This window comes from Panthera uncia, chromosome B4 (genome assembly GCF_023721935.1).
Source record: "Panthera uncia isolate 11264 chromosome B4, Puncia_PCG_1.0, whole genome shotgun sequence".
In the NCBI taxonomy this organism is placed as follows: Eukaryota; Metazoa; Chordata; class Mammalia; order Carnivora; family Felidae; genus Panthera; species Panthera uncia.
Window position 1 is genome coordinate 24,403,549 of NC_064809.1, and position 15,672 is coordinate 24,419,220.

At 36.5% G+C, this 15,672-nt stretch overlaps 1 protein-coding gene across 1 annotated transcript in view; it reads left to right on the forward strand.

Annotated features, from left to right (window-relative positions):
* Nucleotides 1–14,643, forward strand: part of YME1L1 (YME1 like 1 ATPase) — a 54,260-nt gene extending 39,617 nt beyond the window's left edge. Inside the window, exons 12-19 of the mRNA XM_049626948.1 lie at nucleotides 602–664; nucleotides 2,749–2,861; nucleotides 3,751–3,906; nucleotides 4,677–4,828; nucleotides 5,412–5,538; nucleotides 5,632–5,705; nucleotides 6,563–6,649; nucleotides 8,844–14,643. Of these exons, the coding sequence (XP_049482905.1) occupies nucleotides 602–664; nucleotides 2,749–2,861; nucleotides 3,751–3,906; nucleotides 4,677–4,828; nucleotides 5,412–5,538; nucleotides 5,632–5,705; nucleotides 6,563–6,649; nucleotides 8,844–8,987 (916 nt within the window). The 3' untranslated portion in view covers nucleotides 8,988–14,643. The remainder of the gene's footprint in view (nucleotides 1–601; nucleotides 665–2,748; nucleotides 2,862–3,750; nucleotides 3,907–4,676; nucleotides 4,829–5,411; nucleotides 5,539–5,631; nucleotides 5,706–6,562; nucleotides 6,650–8,843) is intronic.
* Nucleotides 14,644–15,672: the final 1,029 nt, after the last annotated feature.

Genomic DNA, 15,672 nt, shown 5'->3' on the forward strand with positions numbered 1-15,672 from the left:
CATAACTAATTGATGTATCAACTGTTCTTAATTGATGACCTCTACACCTTTTTCATTAATTGTAGTGTGACAGGAAAGTACTGACAATAGTAGTCTCTTTGGAGATGTAAAGGGATTGTAGACTGGTTTCTACACAATTTGTGACTAGCTTCTAATGTTGTTGCAGATTAAAAGTTTGTATCAATTTTTATAATCTAAAAAGCAAGAGGTGGGTTTGCTTTGAAAGAAGTATGAACATCTTAAAACCATATAAGGCAGTTTGGAACCAAATAGGAAGTCTAGGAGCAAATCATTTGAATTGGTAAACTTGAGAATAATTTTTCACAAATAAGTCAGGTACACAAATAAGCCTTTGTGAAGATCTGTAATCGTAGGTGACTTTGTGATTTATTTTTAGCAGTTTTATTGAAGTATTCTGGCCCAATAACATTTGTTTTTTTCAAAAAATAATAGAGATGTCTTATCACCTGGGTGTAAACAAGATCACTCCCTTTTCTTTGCTGTTACTAAAATTAATGATAAACAGTTTTGTGTAGAGCATTTCTATATGTGTACTGTTTTAATTTTCAGTGAAAAGGTACTTTTGTTTCTTTTTTGATAGTTTTAAGCCCAATGAAGGAGTTATCATCATAGGAGCCACAAATTTCCCAGAGGCATTAGATAAGTAAGTGTGAAAAGACTTCTTTGGTAACTAATGATCATACTAGAACATGGATGAACTTTAAAAGAGAGGGAAGCCCATCACAAAACATCACATATGGTTTCATTTGTATGAAATGTCTCAAATAAACAAATCCATAGCAACAGAAAGGAAATTAGTGGTTGCCAGAGTGTGGGAAGAATGGGGAGTGACTGTTGGTGACTGTGGGGTTTCTTTTGGGGTAGGGGAATAAAAATATTTATTATTTACCAATTTATTATTTAATAACTCAAATGAGAGTGTTGATAGCTGCACAACTCTGAATATATGAAAAACCATGGGATTATCTACTTTAAATTCTGTGATATGCTAATTATGTCTCAGTAGAGCTGTTTAAAGAATCTTTTGACAAACTTTATATCACAAAATTTTAGGCTGGTGCAGAAAATTATAAAATGAAACTTACAGTTTTAAATTTTTGTTGTACTTATAGAAGTTACTCTTGTTTTCTTTCTTAATATGTTGATTTTTGAGAGAGAGAGCGAGTGAGCGCAGGGGAGGGGCAGAGAGAGAGAGGGAGAGAGAGAATTCCAAGCAGGCTCAGCACTGTCAGCTCAGAGCCCAACGTGGGGCTTGAACTCAAGAACAGTGAGGTCATTACTTGAGCTGAAATCAATAGTAGGATGCTCAGTGGACTGAGCCACCCAGGTGCCCCTGAGTTACTCATATTTTTCTTAAGTTTACTGATTTTTGAGAAGCAGAGGTGAGGGGAGAATTGGCAAAGGGGCAGAGAAAGAAAGGGAGACACACAATCTAAAGCAGGCTCCAGGCTTGAAACTGTCAGTGCAGAGCCCAACATGGGCCTCAAACCCATAAACCAGGAGATCATGACCTGATTCCTTGGTTGACTGACTTGCATGTTTTTGTTTGAGGGTTGTGTGCTATCTATCTGTATCAAACTTTGTTCTGCCTTCTGGTTATTGAAACTGTTTGGGAGGCATGTTTTTAAATTTTTTTTATGTTTTATTTATTTTTAATTTTTTTTTGTTTAGTTTTGAGAGAGAGAGATAGAGTACAAGTGGGGAAAGGACAGAGAGATACACACACACACAGAATCTGAAGCAGGCTCCAGGCTCTGAGCTGTCGGCACAGAGCCTGACCTGGGGCCTGAACCTGAGAACTGGGAGATCACAACTTGAGCCGAAGTTGGGCGCTCAATTGACTGAGCCGCCCAGGCACCCTTAATGATTTATTTATTTATTTATTTATTTATTTATTTATGTACTTACTTATTTGTTTATTTATTTAGTTAAAAATTTTTTAATGTTTATTTGAGAGAGAGAAGGGGAGAGAGAGTGAGAGAGAGAATGGGGGAGGGGCAGAGAGAGAGGGAGACACAGAATCTGAAGCAGGCTCCAGGCTCTGAGCTGTCAGCACAGAGCCTGACGTGGGACCCGAACCCACAAACTGGGAGATCATGACTTGAACCAAAGTTGAACACTCAACTGACTGAGCTGCACAAGTGCCCCTAATATTTTATTTATTTATTTGTTTATTAAAAATTTTTTTAATGTTTATTTTAGTGAGAGAAAGAAGGAGTGAGGTACACAGAGTGTGAGTGGAGGAGGGGCAGAGAGAGAGGGAGACACAGAATCTGAAGCAGGCTCCAGGTTCTAAGCTGTCAGCACAGCTCCCAACGGAGTGCTCAAACATGTGAACCACAAGATCATGACCTGAGCCAAAATCAGACGCTTAACCGACTGAGCCACCCGGGTGTCCCTTGATCCGTGTTTTAAAAGGAGTTGTATGCATATTTATGCTCAAAACTCCAATCTAAGGTGAAATAGGTGATGGGGATTAAGGAGTACATTTGTCGTGATGAACACTGGGTAATATGGAATTGTCCAATCACTATACTGTACACCTGAAACTAATATAACACTGCATATTAAGTATGGTGGGATTAAAATGAAAAACCTCAAATCTCCAGTCTAACTTCAGTTGCCATTATCTTTCCATCTTGTCTTTAGAGTGTCAGTCATACTTAATTGGACCTTCATCATAGTCAGATTATTAATTTATATTTTCTTTTTATATTCTCCTTTTAGTGCCTTAATACGTCCTGGTCGTTTTGACATGCAAGTTACAGTTCCAAGACCAGATGTAAAAGGTCGAACAGAAATTTTGAAATGGTATCTCAATAAAATAAAGTTTGATCAGTGTAAGTCTGATTCCATTAACACCAACTTTACTATTCTGTCTATAAAAAATGGTAATAATTTCATTCCACCCTGTTTGTGGTCCTTACTTGATAGATGTCTCCAAAGACCAGTTTGTTTTACTTGTCCTTTTTCCTCTCCATTTGTATGTCCTTTTTAAAGTTTATTTATTAATTGTATATACAAGAGATTCTATCATTTGAATCCTGATTCTAAAGGAAGTTTTCTTCCAAGTGTTCAGATACGTAACACTTGAAGATAAATGTATGTATAAATGCTTTGGGGATGAATGTAAAATATGAAATACTAGGAAGCATATATAATCACTTTGGGGCTAACAGAGGCAAACTGTAAAACGAAACACAAGAAAATAGTATGGACTCAAATAATAAACACAGCTGTCACGCTGTACTATTTTCAAAGATAGGTGAATAAATTTGTTAAACCAAATATGTTTCCTATAATAAGGAGAGCTTTTATAAATGTACATATAATACTATATATGTATAAAGTATTTAAAGATGAAATTCAGAAAATAAAAACAATATTTTATCTTTGAGTATACTTTATCAGTTTGTGGTTAGGCTAGTAACAATTTAGGTCATAATTTGAAGGTTTATAAATCATGTCTGGCAACTCTGCATTTCTTTGTTTTTCACAAAGTTATTTAAATTTAAGGACTTTTGTGATTTGTCCTGTTGGCAATATTAATAGTATATGTAGTGGCAGTTTGGGCTTTTTTCCTCTAGAATTTAATAAAGTGAATTTATTTGGTAGTTGCAGTGAGATAAATATTTTAAGTTCTAGTTGAGGATAGCTTTTTTCTTTTGGAATATGAGTTGTTTGTGAAGAGCTCTTCTGGAATTTCAATGTTGTCTTCTATTTTCATAGCTGTTGATCCAGAAATCATAGCTCGAGGTACTGTTGGCTTTTCTGGAGCAGAGTTGGAGAATCTTGTGAACCAGGCTGCATTAAAGGCAGCTGTTGATGGAAAAGAAATGGTTACCATGAAGGAGCTAGAGTTTTCCAAAGATAAAATTCTAATGGGTAGGTTTTCTCTGTCTCTCTCTCCCTCTCTCTTTTTCTTTTCCTGTCTTACCCTGTTCATTATGTTAGAGAATAAGTTCTTCTTTTTGAGAAAAAGGTTATAAAAAAGAAAGGTACAGGAGCAAGAAAATATATACTCAAAAGTAGCCATACAATTGGGCCTCTTAAGAACAAATACAGTTTATATGATTATACTGTTTGGGGGCGTGGGTGTCATGTGTTTTCTCTTATCTGATAATGCTGCTAAAAGAGTAACTTAACTGGGGCACCTTCCTGGCTCAGTCAGTTAGGTGTCTAACTCCTGATTTTGGCTCCGGTCATGATCTCACGGTTTGTGAAATGAAACCCCGCGTTGGGCTCTGCCCTGAGAGCACAGAGCCTGCTTGGGATTCTCTCTCTCCCTCTCTGCCCCTACCCTGCTCACACAGACCTGATCTTTCTCTCTCTCAAAGTAAATAACCTTTAAATAAATACTAATTTTACTAATTTTCAGTATTTGATTTTAAATCTTGGTTGAGTTCAAAACAGGTTAGTTAGGACATTCCTGTTAAAATTTACATTTATTTTCTAGAATTAAACTTCCCTTGTTGATAGTAAGGATTAAGATGATAGCTCTTAGAATTTTGTTTGTCACTTGGAAAGTTGTTGTTTAAAATATTCATTAATTATATTAAGTCATGTTACACTAAGAATGACTTAAAGGCAAATGGGTTTTAGTTGTCTAATTATACCTTCCTAATGGAGTGAATTAATTAAAATTTTATCCTTAGGGCCTGAACGTAGGAGCGTGGAAATTGATAACAAAAACAAAACCATCACAGCATATCATGAATCTGGTCATGCTATTATTGCATATTACACTAAAGATGCAATGCCAATAAACAAAGCTACAATCATGCCACGAGGCCCAACGCTTGGACACGTAAGTATCTTGTGGCGTATGTTTATTTGTTTGTTTTCCTTTCAAATAGCACTCTCCAAAAGCTGATGAAGGGAATTATTGATGAAAACAATTTAAAAGAAAATTCAACTAATTCCCAAGTTTGTGGATCACTTTCTTCTGAAACATTCTGACAACAAAGGAGTGACAACAAAGGATCATTCTTAAATATGTCTTTGTGCTCTTCCCTCCACAGAGAAACTGTGTTGGCGGTTCAAGAGTTTTTCTAAGGTTTTTCTCATTGAGTACACGTTTCATTCTCATCTCTTTCTAATGAAAGACGTTTTAAGCACTTATGTGTACCCGGGGATAAGTTTGTCCTATTGCAGCGTTATGTATCTATTACATATATCAAATGAATTTTTGCTCTCTAATAATTTTTCTGATTTTTTGTACTGCCAGTTTTGTCATCAGTCACCCAATGACCGTCTCTACTGATTGTCTCAGTTAGAGCTGCCAGCATCATGATTTTAAGTACAATAGTGAGAGCCAAATGATAATTCTGATTATTAATATAAATATTTCAAGCGATATCTAAAGTTTTTCTTTGTTTCCGATTGTCTAGGTGTCCCTGTTGCCTGAGAATGACAGATGGAACGAAACTAGAGCCCAGCTGCTTGCACAGATGGATGTTAGTATGGGTGGAAGAGTGGCTGAGGAGCTGATATTTGGAACTGACCATATTACAACAGGTTGGCTGTAACAAATGGCTTTAGTTCAAATTGTGCTTGCTGATTTAAAAATTTTTTTTAAAAATTGAGTTCTTTGTATATTTTTAAATTTAGGTGCTTCCAGTGATTTTGACAATGCAACTAAAATAGCAAAGCGGATGGTTACAAAATTTGGAATGAGTGAAAAGGTAATAGCCACTTTAAATTTTTTTTTTAATGTTTGTTTATTTTTGAGAGAGAGACAGAGTGTGAGCGGGGGAGGGGCAGAGAGAGAGAGGGTAGACACAGAATCTGAAGCAGCCTCCAGGGTCTGAGCTGTCAGCACAGATCCTGACACAGGGCTTGAACTCATGTACTGTGAGATCATGACCTGAGCCAAAGTCTGATGCTTAACCGACTGAGCCACCCAGGCACCCCTATAATACTTCATTTTCTTCCTTCCTCATGGATCAAATGATAATTTGCCAAGTGCCTCTTTGTGAGAGAGGGTTCTCATTATAAATTGATAACATTTACTTTTCCCGTCTCAGCTTATTCTAAACTGAATGTCGTTGTCTGAGTGATAAAGTTTAGTATTCTCCTTCCATTCTAGCTACCTGGATAGTAGTAGGTAGTATTTCATGAGCTAAGCAGATGTTGAGATCTTCTATTTCTCTTCATATGACATAAAACACCTACTTGCTCAGCTTTCTTACTTTACCATTTTCACATATTTCACTTTCCTACATTATCACTGTGGCTTCATGAAGCGCTGCTAATACACTGCATTGTGGATTTCTAGATTAGGAATAGCTGTGAAGGTTTTCTAACAGGGTACTCAGAATCATATGTATAATTTTAATTTTTTTCTCTTGCTCATACTTTTAATTTAGTCTTAAACTTTCAGAAGAATAAAGAAATTTCTTTGCCTTCAAGGTGTGTTTATATTGAATTTCTTCCTTTTCCCTATAATGTTTCCTTAAGTATAGGATAATACTTCCTCTGTTACATTTATTAGTGGTTTAGGGTTTTTCTGTTCAATTTCTTTCTTCTTAATTTGTTTTAGCTTGGAGTTATGACCTACAGTGATACAGGGAAACTGAGTCCAGAAACTCAATCTGCTATTGAACAAGAAATTAGAATCCTTCTAAGGGTAATAGTCATATTTTTCTATGCTTATGTATCTATCTAGTCATAAATAGTAAGGTACTTCCAAGGAATATTGGTTGTCCTCTATTCTTTAGAAATGTCACCATATATATATGTGTGTGTGTGTGTGTGTGTGTGTGTGTGTGTGTGTGTGTGTATAAAATAAAGATAAGTGCACCATTGCGACTATGATTTTAATATGTCATTTGGGATCCTCTGGTCATAGAGTGGAGCTTTGTTTTATTCTGGCCATAGGCTAAGAATGGTTTATATCAATAATTATAAATATTCTACGTTAGCTGTGAAACCATAGCGCTGTGAGAATGGGGGATGTTATTTGAGTCTTTATTGGTGTATCATTCTGATGTATATTTTATTCAACAAATATCATTTGTTTTGTGTTAGCTGTGTGCCTGTGCTGAGAATGAAGAACAAAGGTCTTTGAAAACAAAAGTCTTTTTTATTTCAATGCCCAGTAGCTGTATAGTTGTATGTGCTGTTTACTGAGAAAACGCAAATGATGGCCTAAGGTGGGGGAAGTTTGTAGATCACAAGCTCAGTTACATGTTGAACGTGAAATGTCTTTTCACATTCAGTGTCATTTCATTGTTCACGTGAAGATTTCAAGTTGGGCAGGATACATGGGTCTGGTGCTTAGTGTAGAGGTTGGATATGTGCATGCCATTTGGATATGCATGATGGCACGTTTTGGAATGGACAAGACTGAGTTAATGCCAGGTGTCTAGTGAATGAGAACTATAATTAGGGTAGGAGATAGCAAAACGAAGGATATTGGATAGGGCTATATAGTCAGATGGTGTAAACTTCAAAGGAATCTTGCTTTATGTAATGGTCTGGCAATGGTGAGGGGAACAAAGAACTCAGCTCTTTACCCTGAAATGTCTGGGATAAGAGTGAACTAATAACTGTCACTTGAGGGCTTAGAAGTCTCCCCAGGAGGGCCAGGGTTTATTTAAAAAAAATTTTTTTTTAATATTTATTTTTGAGACAGAGAGAGACAGAGCATGAGCAGGGGAGGGGCAGAAGGAGACGGAGACGCAGAATCTGAAGCAGGATCTAGGCTCTGAGCTGTCAGCACAGAGCCTGATGTGGGGCTCAGGCTCACAAACTGCAAGATTATGACCTGAGCCAAAGTCAGGCACTTAACCAACTGAGCCACCCAGGCACTTCTAGAATGGCCGGGTTTTGATTAACTCAAGAAGGTAGAAGAAATGCTTTAAGGAAGTTTAGTATATGAAAAGTTTATATAATGGAAAAGTTTAGAAGGTGTTTCAGAACAGGAAGTTCCTCTGCCTTCCCAGAAACTTCATTCTCCTTCTTTTATTATTTATGTTATTTTGAGTAAATTATACTCTAGTATTCCTAGAGCATTGGAAATACTCCTTTCTTGCTCTAATACATTTGTGAAAACTTAAAAACCATAATAAAAGTTGGATTCTTTTTCTGAAATGGTAAGGTTAGGAAGGCAAGAAGGTACACTTTCCACTAACTGGCACACTTATGTCGTTATTAATGGAAGTGATTACTAGTTTGTAACATTTTAGGTTCAAATAATATGAAACTTAAAAGTATAAAAACCTAATAGTTGTCTTACATGTTACCATGTAAGAGTTTCATTCCAGCAGAATTTTTAAAGTTACTACTAATTCATCCCTGATTGTTAGTTATAATATTCCATGATAATTTGTACTACTTTATACTTTCCTTGATTTTGATTATTTCACTTGAACATAAAAGTTTTATTCAGAATGTCTAATGATGTCTATTTGTAATAATTGTGTTATGTTTCTTTGACCTACCTATGCTTTTTGGTGTTGGTCAATTGATGTTGTCACAGACTGACAGTGAGTTGTTACCAAGGAAAAGAACAGAAAAGTAGATCTTTTCTGGCCATTTCAATTGTATAAATGGGTGAAATCTCACAAGGTAAAAGGAACAAAACCTCCCTTTCCTTTTTACACATGTATATTGAATAGAGAAGTAGATTTCTTTGTTCACAGACCTTATTTTAAAAGTAAGTACAATGTGTACTTTTATATCTTTAAGTAGCTCCTTGTCTAAGTAGTCCTCATTTATCCATGTGATAGATTTTCAGGTTAAGAATAGAATATTTGTTTCTTATTTATGGTTTTTGCTTATCCTTTCTGCCTCTTAGATACCTGCTTTTTCCATTTCAGGACTCATACGAACGAGCAAAACACATCTTGAAGACTCATGCAAAAGAGCATAAGAATCTAGCAGAAGCTTTACTAACCTATGAGACCCTGGATGCCAAAGAAATTCAAATTGTTCTTGAGGGAAAGAAATTGGAAGTGAGATGATAACTCTTAAAATGGATGCATTGCTGGTTTTACTGCAAGAATATATAAGTAGCATTTCAGTAGTCTCCTTTTGCAATGCTTTTTTCCCATTCTTGACTTAGTATCATCACTTAAGGGTCTGAAACTCTATGTTAGTCTTTTGTCACATTTAATCTAATTTTGGTTATTCTCATGATGACACCTATTGCAAATTATTAGCCCATAGCAAATATGTTAAAGAAAATAAAGAACTATTAGGATTGAAAACAGCTGGTTTGAGCAATGTCAATCAGTTATTAAGTTGAAAATAAGTAATGATTTTATGGTTGGTTCCTTTACCAGATGTGAATTAAAATTGTGCCTTGGGCTTTTGGGAAGTATTTTGTACTTGGCAGAGTAAAATTGTTGAAGGATTGTCTTTGTGTTTAGCTGGTCCCACTTACCTTTGATAAAGAAATGATACCATTTGGCTGTTGGTGAACCATATTTCTACATAGGTCAGTGGAAACTTCATTAGGAAGCACTTAATTATGCTCCAGATTGTCCATATATAAAATAGTTCTGTTTTTGTTTTTGTCTGTCAAAGAGTAGAGAATTGTAAACATACAGCTATCATCAGAATTTAAATGATTATAATCTTTTAGAAATGCAGCTTGCATTTTCATTGTCTTTTTTTTTTAACATCATTATCACTCTTACTAATGAAATTTATTTCAAAGCAGCAAGTATCTTGTTAAATAAAAAGTAACTCACTTCAAATTCTGAATAACTATATAATTGTGCTTGGTATTGAAAGAAAAATTAACCCCAAATCTCAGTACCTTCTAAGTGAACTTGGGATTACCCTGTGTTAGAAATGGAAAGTTGTGTTTGCTTTTCATTCAGATTTTGTGAATAAGAACATGTTGTTACAGGATTTACAGATGACTTTAACTCAATAGAAAAATTATTTTAGAGCTCATTGTATTGGTTTTACAACCAAATTATATTCTTGAAGTGATTTTATTAAAATTATCTACAGTTTTCTAATAACTTTTAAGCTGTATATGGTCTTCATTGAAGAAGTTGATAGAGGGAGTTTGCTATACAATATCCTTTTCTCTTTTTTTTAATGTAATTTTAAATTTTGATCTAATTTCAAATTTATAGAAATGTTACCAAAATAATAAAAGGAGCTCCTATATACCCTTGGTCCAGATACACCATCCCATTTGTTAATTGCCCACCTCCCTTTCTCCCTTTCTTTTCTCCTTTCTTCTTCCCTCTCCCCCTCTCTGGTATTTATGTATGTATGTACACGTGTCTTTGTGTGGATGCATGTTTTTATTTTTCTTGGATAGACTTCTAATATTGAAATTGCTAGGTCATGTAGTAAATTTCTGTTTACCTTTTTGAGAACCTGATGAACTGCATCTATATCATTCTGTACATCTTCTACAGTACTTATAGTCTCTCTTTTTGATAAAGCCATTCTAGTGTGAATGAAATATTAGCTCATGGATCTGATTTACATTTATCTACACTAGTGATATTGAGCATCCTCTCCTTTTTTATTGGCCATTTGTATATTTTCTTTGGAGAAATGTCCGTTCAGACCACCCCATTACTTTTGGGTTGTTTGTCTTATTACATGTTGTAAGAGATATATATTCTAAATACAGTTCCCTTATCTTGCTTTTTTGATCCAGTCTGACAATCTCTGTTATTTGAATGGAGTGTTTAGTTCATTCAAATTTAGTATTGATATAAATTGTCTTTACATCTCCCATTGTGCTTTTTGTTTCCTGTTTCTCATATCTGAAGAGATAGATCCTTGTGTTCTTCCTTTTTTGAGTTACATATCAGTGGTTGACCTAGGGATGACTGTGTGCATCTTATCAGTCTGCGTTAATTCTGGTAAAATGGAGGAACTTTATTTCAGTAGATCTCATTTTCTTCTCTGTGCCCTTATTTTCATATGTTATGTCTGTGCATGTTACAGCAACTCAACAATACGGTGATGTAACTAGTGCTTTATATAATTTTATTCCTTCAGTCTTTGCTGAGAATGTTTTTTATTTTGCCTTTGTTTTTTGAGGGGGGATAGTTTTGCTGGCTATAGAATACGTGGTTGACATTTTTTTTTTTATTCACTCGTTTTGAATATGTTCTCCCACAGACTGCTGGCCTCTATTATTTTTTGTTAAGAAGTCATATGTTAATTGCAATTCTGGTCTCCTTTTGTGATAGGTTTTTTTCTCTTGCTGATCTCAAGGTTTTGTTTTGTTTTGTTTCTCTTTGTCTTTTACCAGTTTGACTATGATGACGTGTTTAGGTATGGATCTCCTTATGTTTTTCCTAGTTGGGATTTATTGAGCTTCACGTGTAGATTAATATTTTTCATCAAATTTAAGCAATTTTTGGCAATTATTTCTTCAAATATATGTATCTGTCCTTTTCTATCTATTCCTTCTGGGATTCTCCTTACATGTGTTGTTGGTACATTTAATGTCAATCTGGTCTCTGAGGCTTTGTTTGTTTTCTTCATTGTTTTTTCTCCCTGTCCTTTTGAGATTGAATGATTTCCGTTGATTCTTAAATTCACTCATTCTTCTGCCATCTCAAATCAATTGAATTTTCCATTTCAGGTACTATATTTTTCTGCTCTAAGTTTCCATTCAATTCTTTCATTTACTTTGTATCTTTTTATTGAGATTCTTCTTGCATTGCATCATTTTCATCATGGTTTTCATTAATTCTTTAAACATGGCTTCCGTTAGTTCTTTGAACATGTTCATAGAGCTGCTTTTAAATCTTTGCTAAATCTACCATCTGGAAATACTCAGGCAGTTTTATGTAATGCTTTTCTTCCTTAGTGAGGGTCATACTTTCTTGTTTCTTTGCTTTGTAATCTTATTGAATTACAGATAATGTAGCAATTATGGATTCTGATTTAGTAACAGTAACTTGCCTCCAGTTAATTTATGAAGTTCCTCTCTACTACAGTGTGCAGCCATTGATGTCTCTTGTTCATTTTTAAAAATTTTAAAATCTTGCTTCCTGAGGGTTGCTGCTGTACCTGCCTAGCTTAGCATTTAGGCAAAGATTGGACAGAAGTTGTGTTCAAACCGCATCATTCAGGCTTTCCACTCTGCTGATGGATCTGTGTGGGCTTGCAAGTCCATTCAACATTTGGGTCATTTTCAAGACTGCTCTGGTTTTTGCTTTCTAACAGGCTTTTTGCTTCTCCTTTTTTGTGTATGTGCACGCCTTGGCAACCATGGATACGTGGGTGGTTTGAACCAGCTTCAGTTTCTACTCTGCATGCCTCCGGTAAATCTGGAGTATATGGAGTGCTTATCAACTCCAGATGGCTGTCTTACCTCCCAGAACTTCCAGTGAAATACCTTGCTACTCTTACCTTGTTTGCCCCAGACAGGACTGCACCCTCAGTCTAGATAACTCTGTGTGCTTAGCATGGAGATCACCACTTTGACTCACTCTGCATCAGGTCAAGCAAGTCCCTTCTGACAGTGGCAGCAAGTTCTGACGTGGGAAGTGAGAGCACAGCACCACAGACTCACACAGCTCTTACCAAATTTCAGTGATTTTCATGAATAAATACTTCTTAGTTTATTATAGGTCTTTAGTTAGTTCCAGAGTGCTGTAATGGTTTTTATTCCACTTCATAGTTTGTTTTGTTTTGTTTTTAAGTTGGAATGATTTGTCAACCTCCTCACCTCATCATACTGAATCTGCCTCACTTATTTTGAATCATACTCCAACCAAAGCTGTTTAATAAGAATGGACTTAGGGAGGACTGGTAAACTTTGCAGAGCTATCCATTCAAAGCTACCAGAATGCCACCGTTTGCCATGTAACCTCTATCTATTAAGTTGAGTACTTTTGGTAATGGATACATGTTTTATTTTAGATATTTGTATTTGTTTATATTCATTTTAAAGTAAATACTGAGTTACTTCAATCCAGCTGGTTATATTTCTTACTGTAAGTATGCAGTATTTTAATAAAATATGTTGGTGGAATGTAGACTTGATCTTTGGACTGAAAAAATAGCACCTAGTAGTGGTCATAAGAATTTGGAGAGTTGATACATTTGAACTGAGGATTTTATTTCTATGCCAATTTTCCTGCCCCTAGTTTTTCACAAGTAAATCCCAGTTCTCATAAGCAAGAATGTGGATCCCCCACCCCACTTAGACCACAGACTTCCTTTATAAAGTTCTATATAAATGCTATGTTGCTGTCAGTTGCATCATACAGTAATACAATGAGTAGGTAATCTGTTCTGAATTTGAGAATGCATTTTAGGAAAGAAAACAGCTAATTTAAAGCTGCCAAAGGAGAAGGGTGAGAAGGTACTCATTTCTCATAAAACCTAATTGGGGGGGTACCTAGGTGGCTCAGTTGGTTAAGCATCTGACTCTTGACTTTGACTCAGGTCATGATCTCACAGTTCGTGAGTTCGATCTCCACATCGGGGTCTACTCTGGCAGTGCAGAGCCCGCTTGGGATTCTCTCTCTCTCTCTCTCTCTCTCTCTCTCTCTCTCTCTCCCTCTCTTTCTCTGTCCCTCTCTTGCTTGCTCTCACTCTCTTTCTCAAAATAAGTAAATAAACTGAAAAATTAAAAAAAAAAAAACTAATTTGAAGGGCTTGATGTGAGTCTCTTGCAGTTCTGGAAATATAAGTTTTTGACTTATACTCAGGAAAGCTGGAACCTGAGAGGGTGGATAAGGTGCTTTCCCTAATGAAGGGAGAAGAATTCTAATGTGTTGAGACCATCCCGCACTCTCAGCATTTGGTTTGACAAAAACTGCTTGAGTGCTTATGAAGGACCAGATATTTGTCAAGAATGAAGGAGAGTGAACCATTGTGGGGGATCCATTTACCATACAAAAGGGTTGCTTAGAGGTGCAAAGAGGCCTCAGAAGAGGATAGTCCAAAGTGGATCTCTGGATTCCTTGAAAGCTAAGAAGAAAGAAAACCCACAAGAATGGATTGCATTAACTCAGGTCAGGGGAGTTGCAGGTGAAGACAGCTAGGAGTACAGGAATGCCCCTGAGAAAAAGTCAACTTTAAAATAATTGCGGGGCGGGGTATGCCTGGGTGACTCAGTCGGTTAAATGTCCACCTTTGGCTCAGGTCATGATCTCACAGCTTGCGAATTCGAGCTCCATGTCTGGCCCTGTGCTGACAGCTCAGAGCCTGGAGCCTGGTTTGGATTCTGTGTCTCCCTCTCTGCCCTTCCCCTGCTCATGCTCTGTCTGTCTGTCTGTCTGTCTCTCTCTCTGTCAAAAATAAGTAAACATTAAAAAAAATTTTTTTTAAGTAATTGCTTGGGTGCCTGGCTGGCTTATCAGGTAGAATATGTGACTCCCTCTCTCTTTTTTTTTAATGTTCATTTATTTTGAGAGACAGAGAGTGTGTGCATATGTGTGAGTGAGGGAGGGGCACAGAGAGCTGGAGAGAGAATCCCAAGCAGGGATTATCCGTGCTGTCAGCAGAGAGCCCTACTCAGGGTTCAATCCCATGGACCATGAAATCATGACCTAAGCAAAATCAAGAGTCAGACACTCAGTCAACTGAGCCACCCAGGTGCTCCTAGAGCATGTGACTTTTGATTTCAGGGGTCATGAGTTCGGGCCCAACGTTGGATATAGAGTTACTAAAAACAAACAAAACACACACACCAAAACTGTAAAATGAATGAATGAATGAATGAATGCATGCATGCATGCCCAATCCAGCATGCTCAAAACCATCTTACGAAGTGTCAGCCAGATAACTCAACTGCCCCTTACAGTTGACCCTGCAAGGTCAGACCATAGTTAACCAGCTGAGAGAGGAGGGATGGAATTAGGAAAGAAGAAAAGGACCATGCCAGCCTTCTACCCCTACTGCAGGTGGTTAGCTTGTAGCCTGGCCTGGCTGATTAACTTTGACTTGCGGTGATTTTCTAATTTTATAGGGCTGGCTGGACATTCTGTTTCAGTGCTTTGTGAGTTAAAACAACTCTATGGACGTTTCATTACTTGAAAGATTTTTCAACCTGGATTGGGAGAAAAATATCTGAATATTTGCTAGTGGGAGGTGATGTTGCCATCTGATTATATCCCATGAGTCCAAAATAGTGGTTACATATAATAAGATTTCGGGGGCGCTTGCATGGCTCAGTCAGAAGAGTGTGTGACTCTTGGTCTCAGGGTTGTGAGTTCCAAGTCCCACATTAGGTATAGAAATTACTAAAAAAATTTTTAAAGATAAAAGATTTTTGTTTAAACGCTTTTTTTTTTTTGTGGCTACAATTCCATTCATGTGATTTCTCAAAATCTGAAATAGTTCTATCACAATTGTGTGTAGAATATGTATGTGAATATGTCATTTTTAACTTTTTTAATGTTTTTGTTTATTTTTGAGACAGACAGAGACAGAGCATGAGCAGGGGAGGGGCAGAGAGAGGGAGACACAGAATGTGAAGCAGGCTCCGGGCTCTAAGCTGTCAGCACAGAGCCCGACGCGGGGCTCAAACTCACAGACTGTGAGATCATGACCTGAGCTGAAGTCGGACGCTTAACCGACAGAGCCACCCAGGCGCCCCCAGTCACCTTTAACTTTTTAAACAAAACTTGTATTATCTTGGTATTTTTATATGGTTTTTCTATTGTACTTTTTATAGCTTACTATTTTTTTCCCTTAAAATTCCTA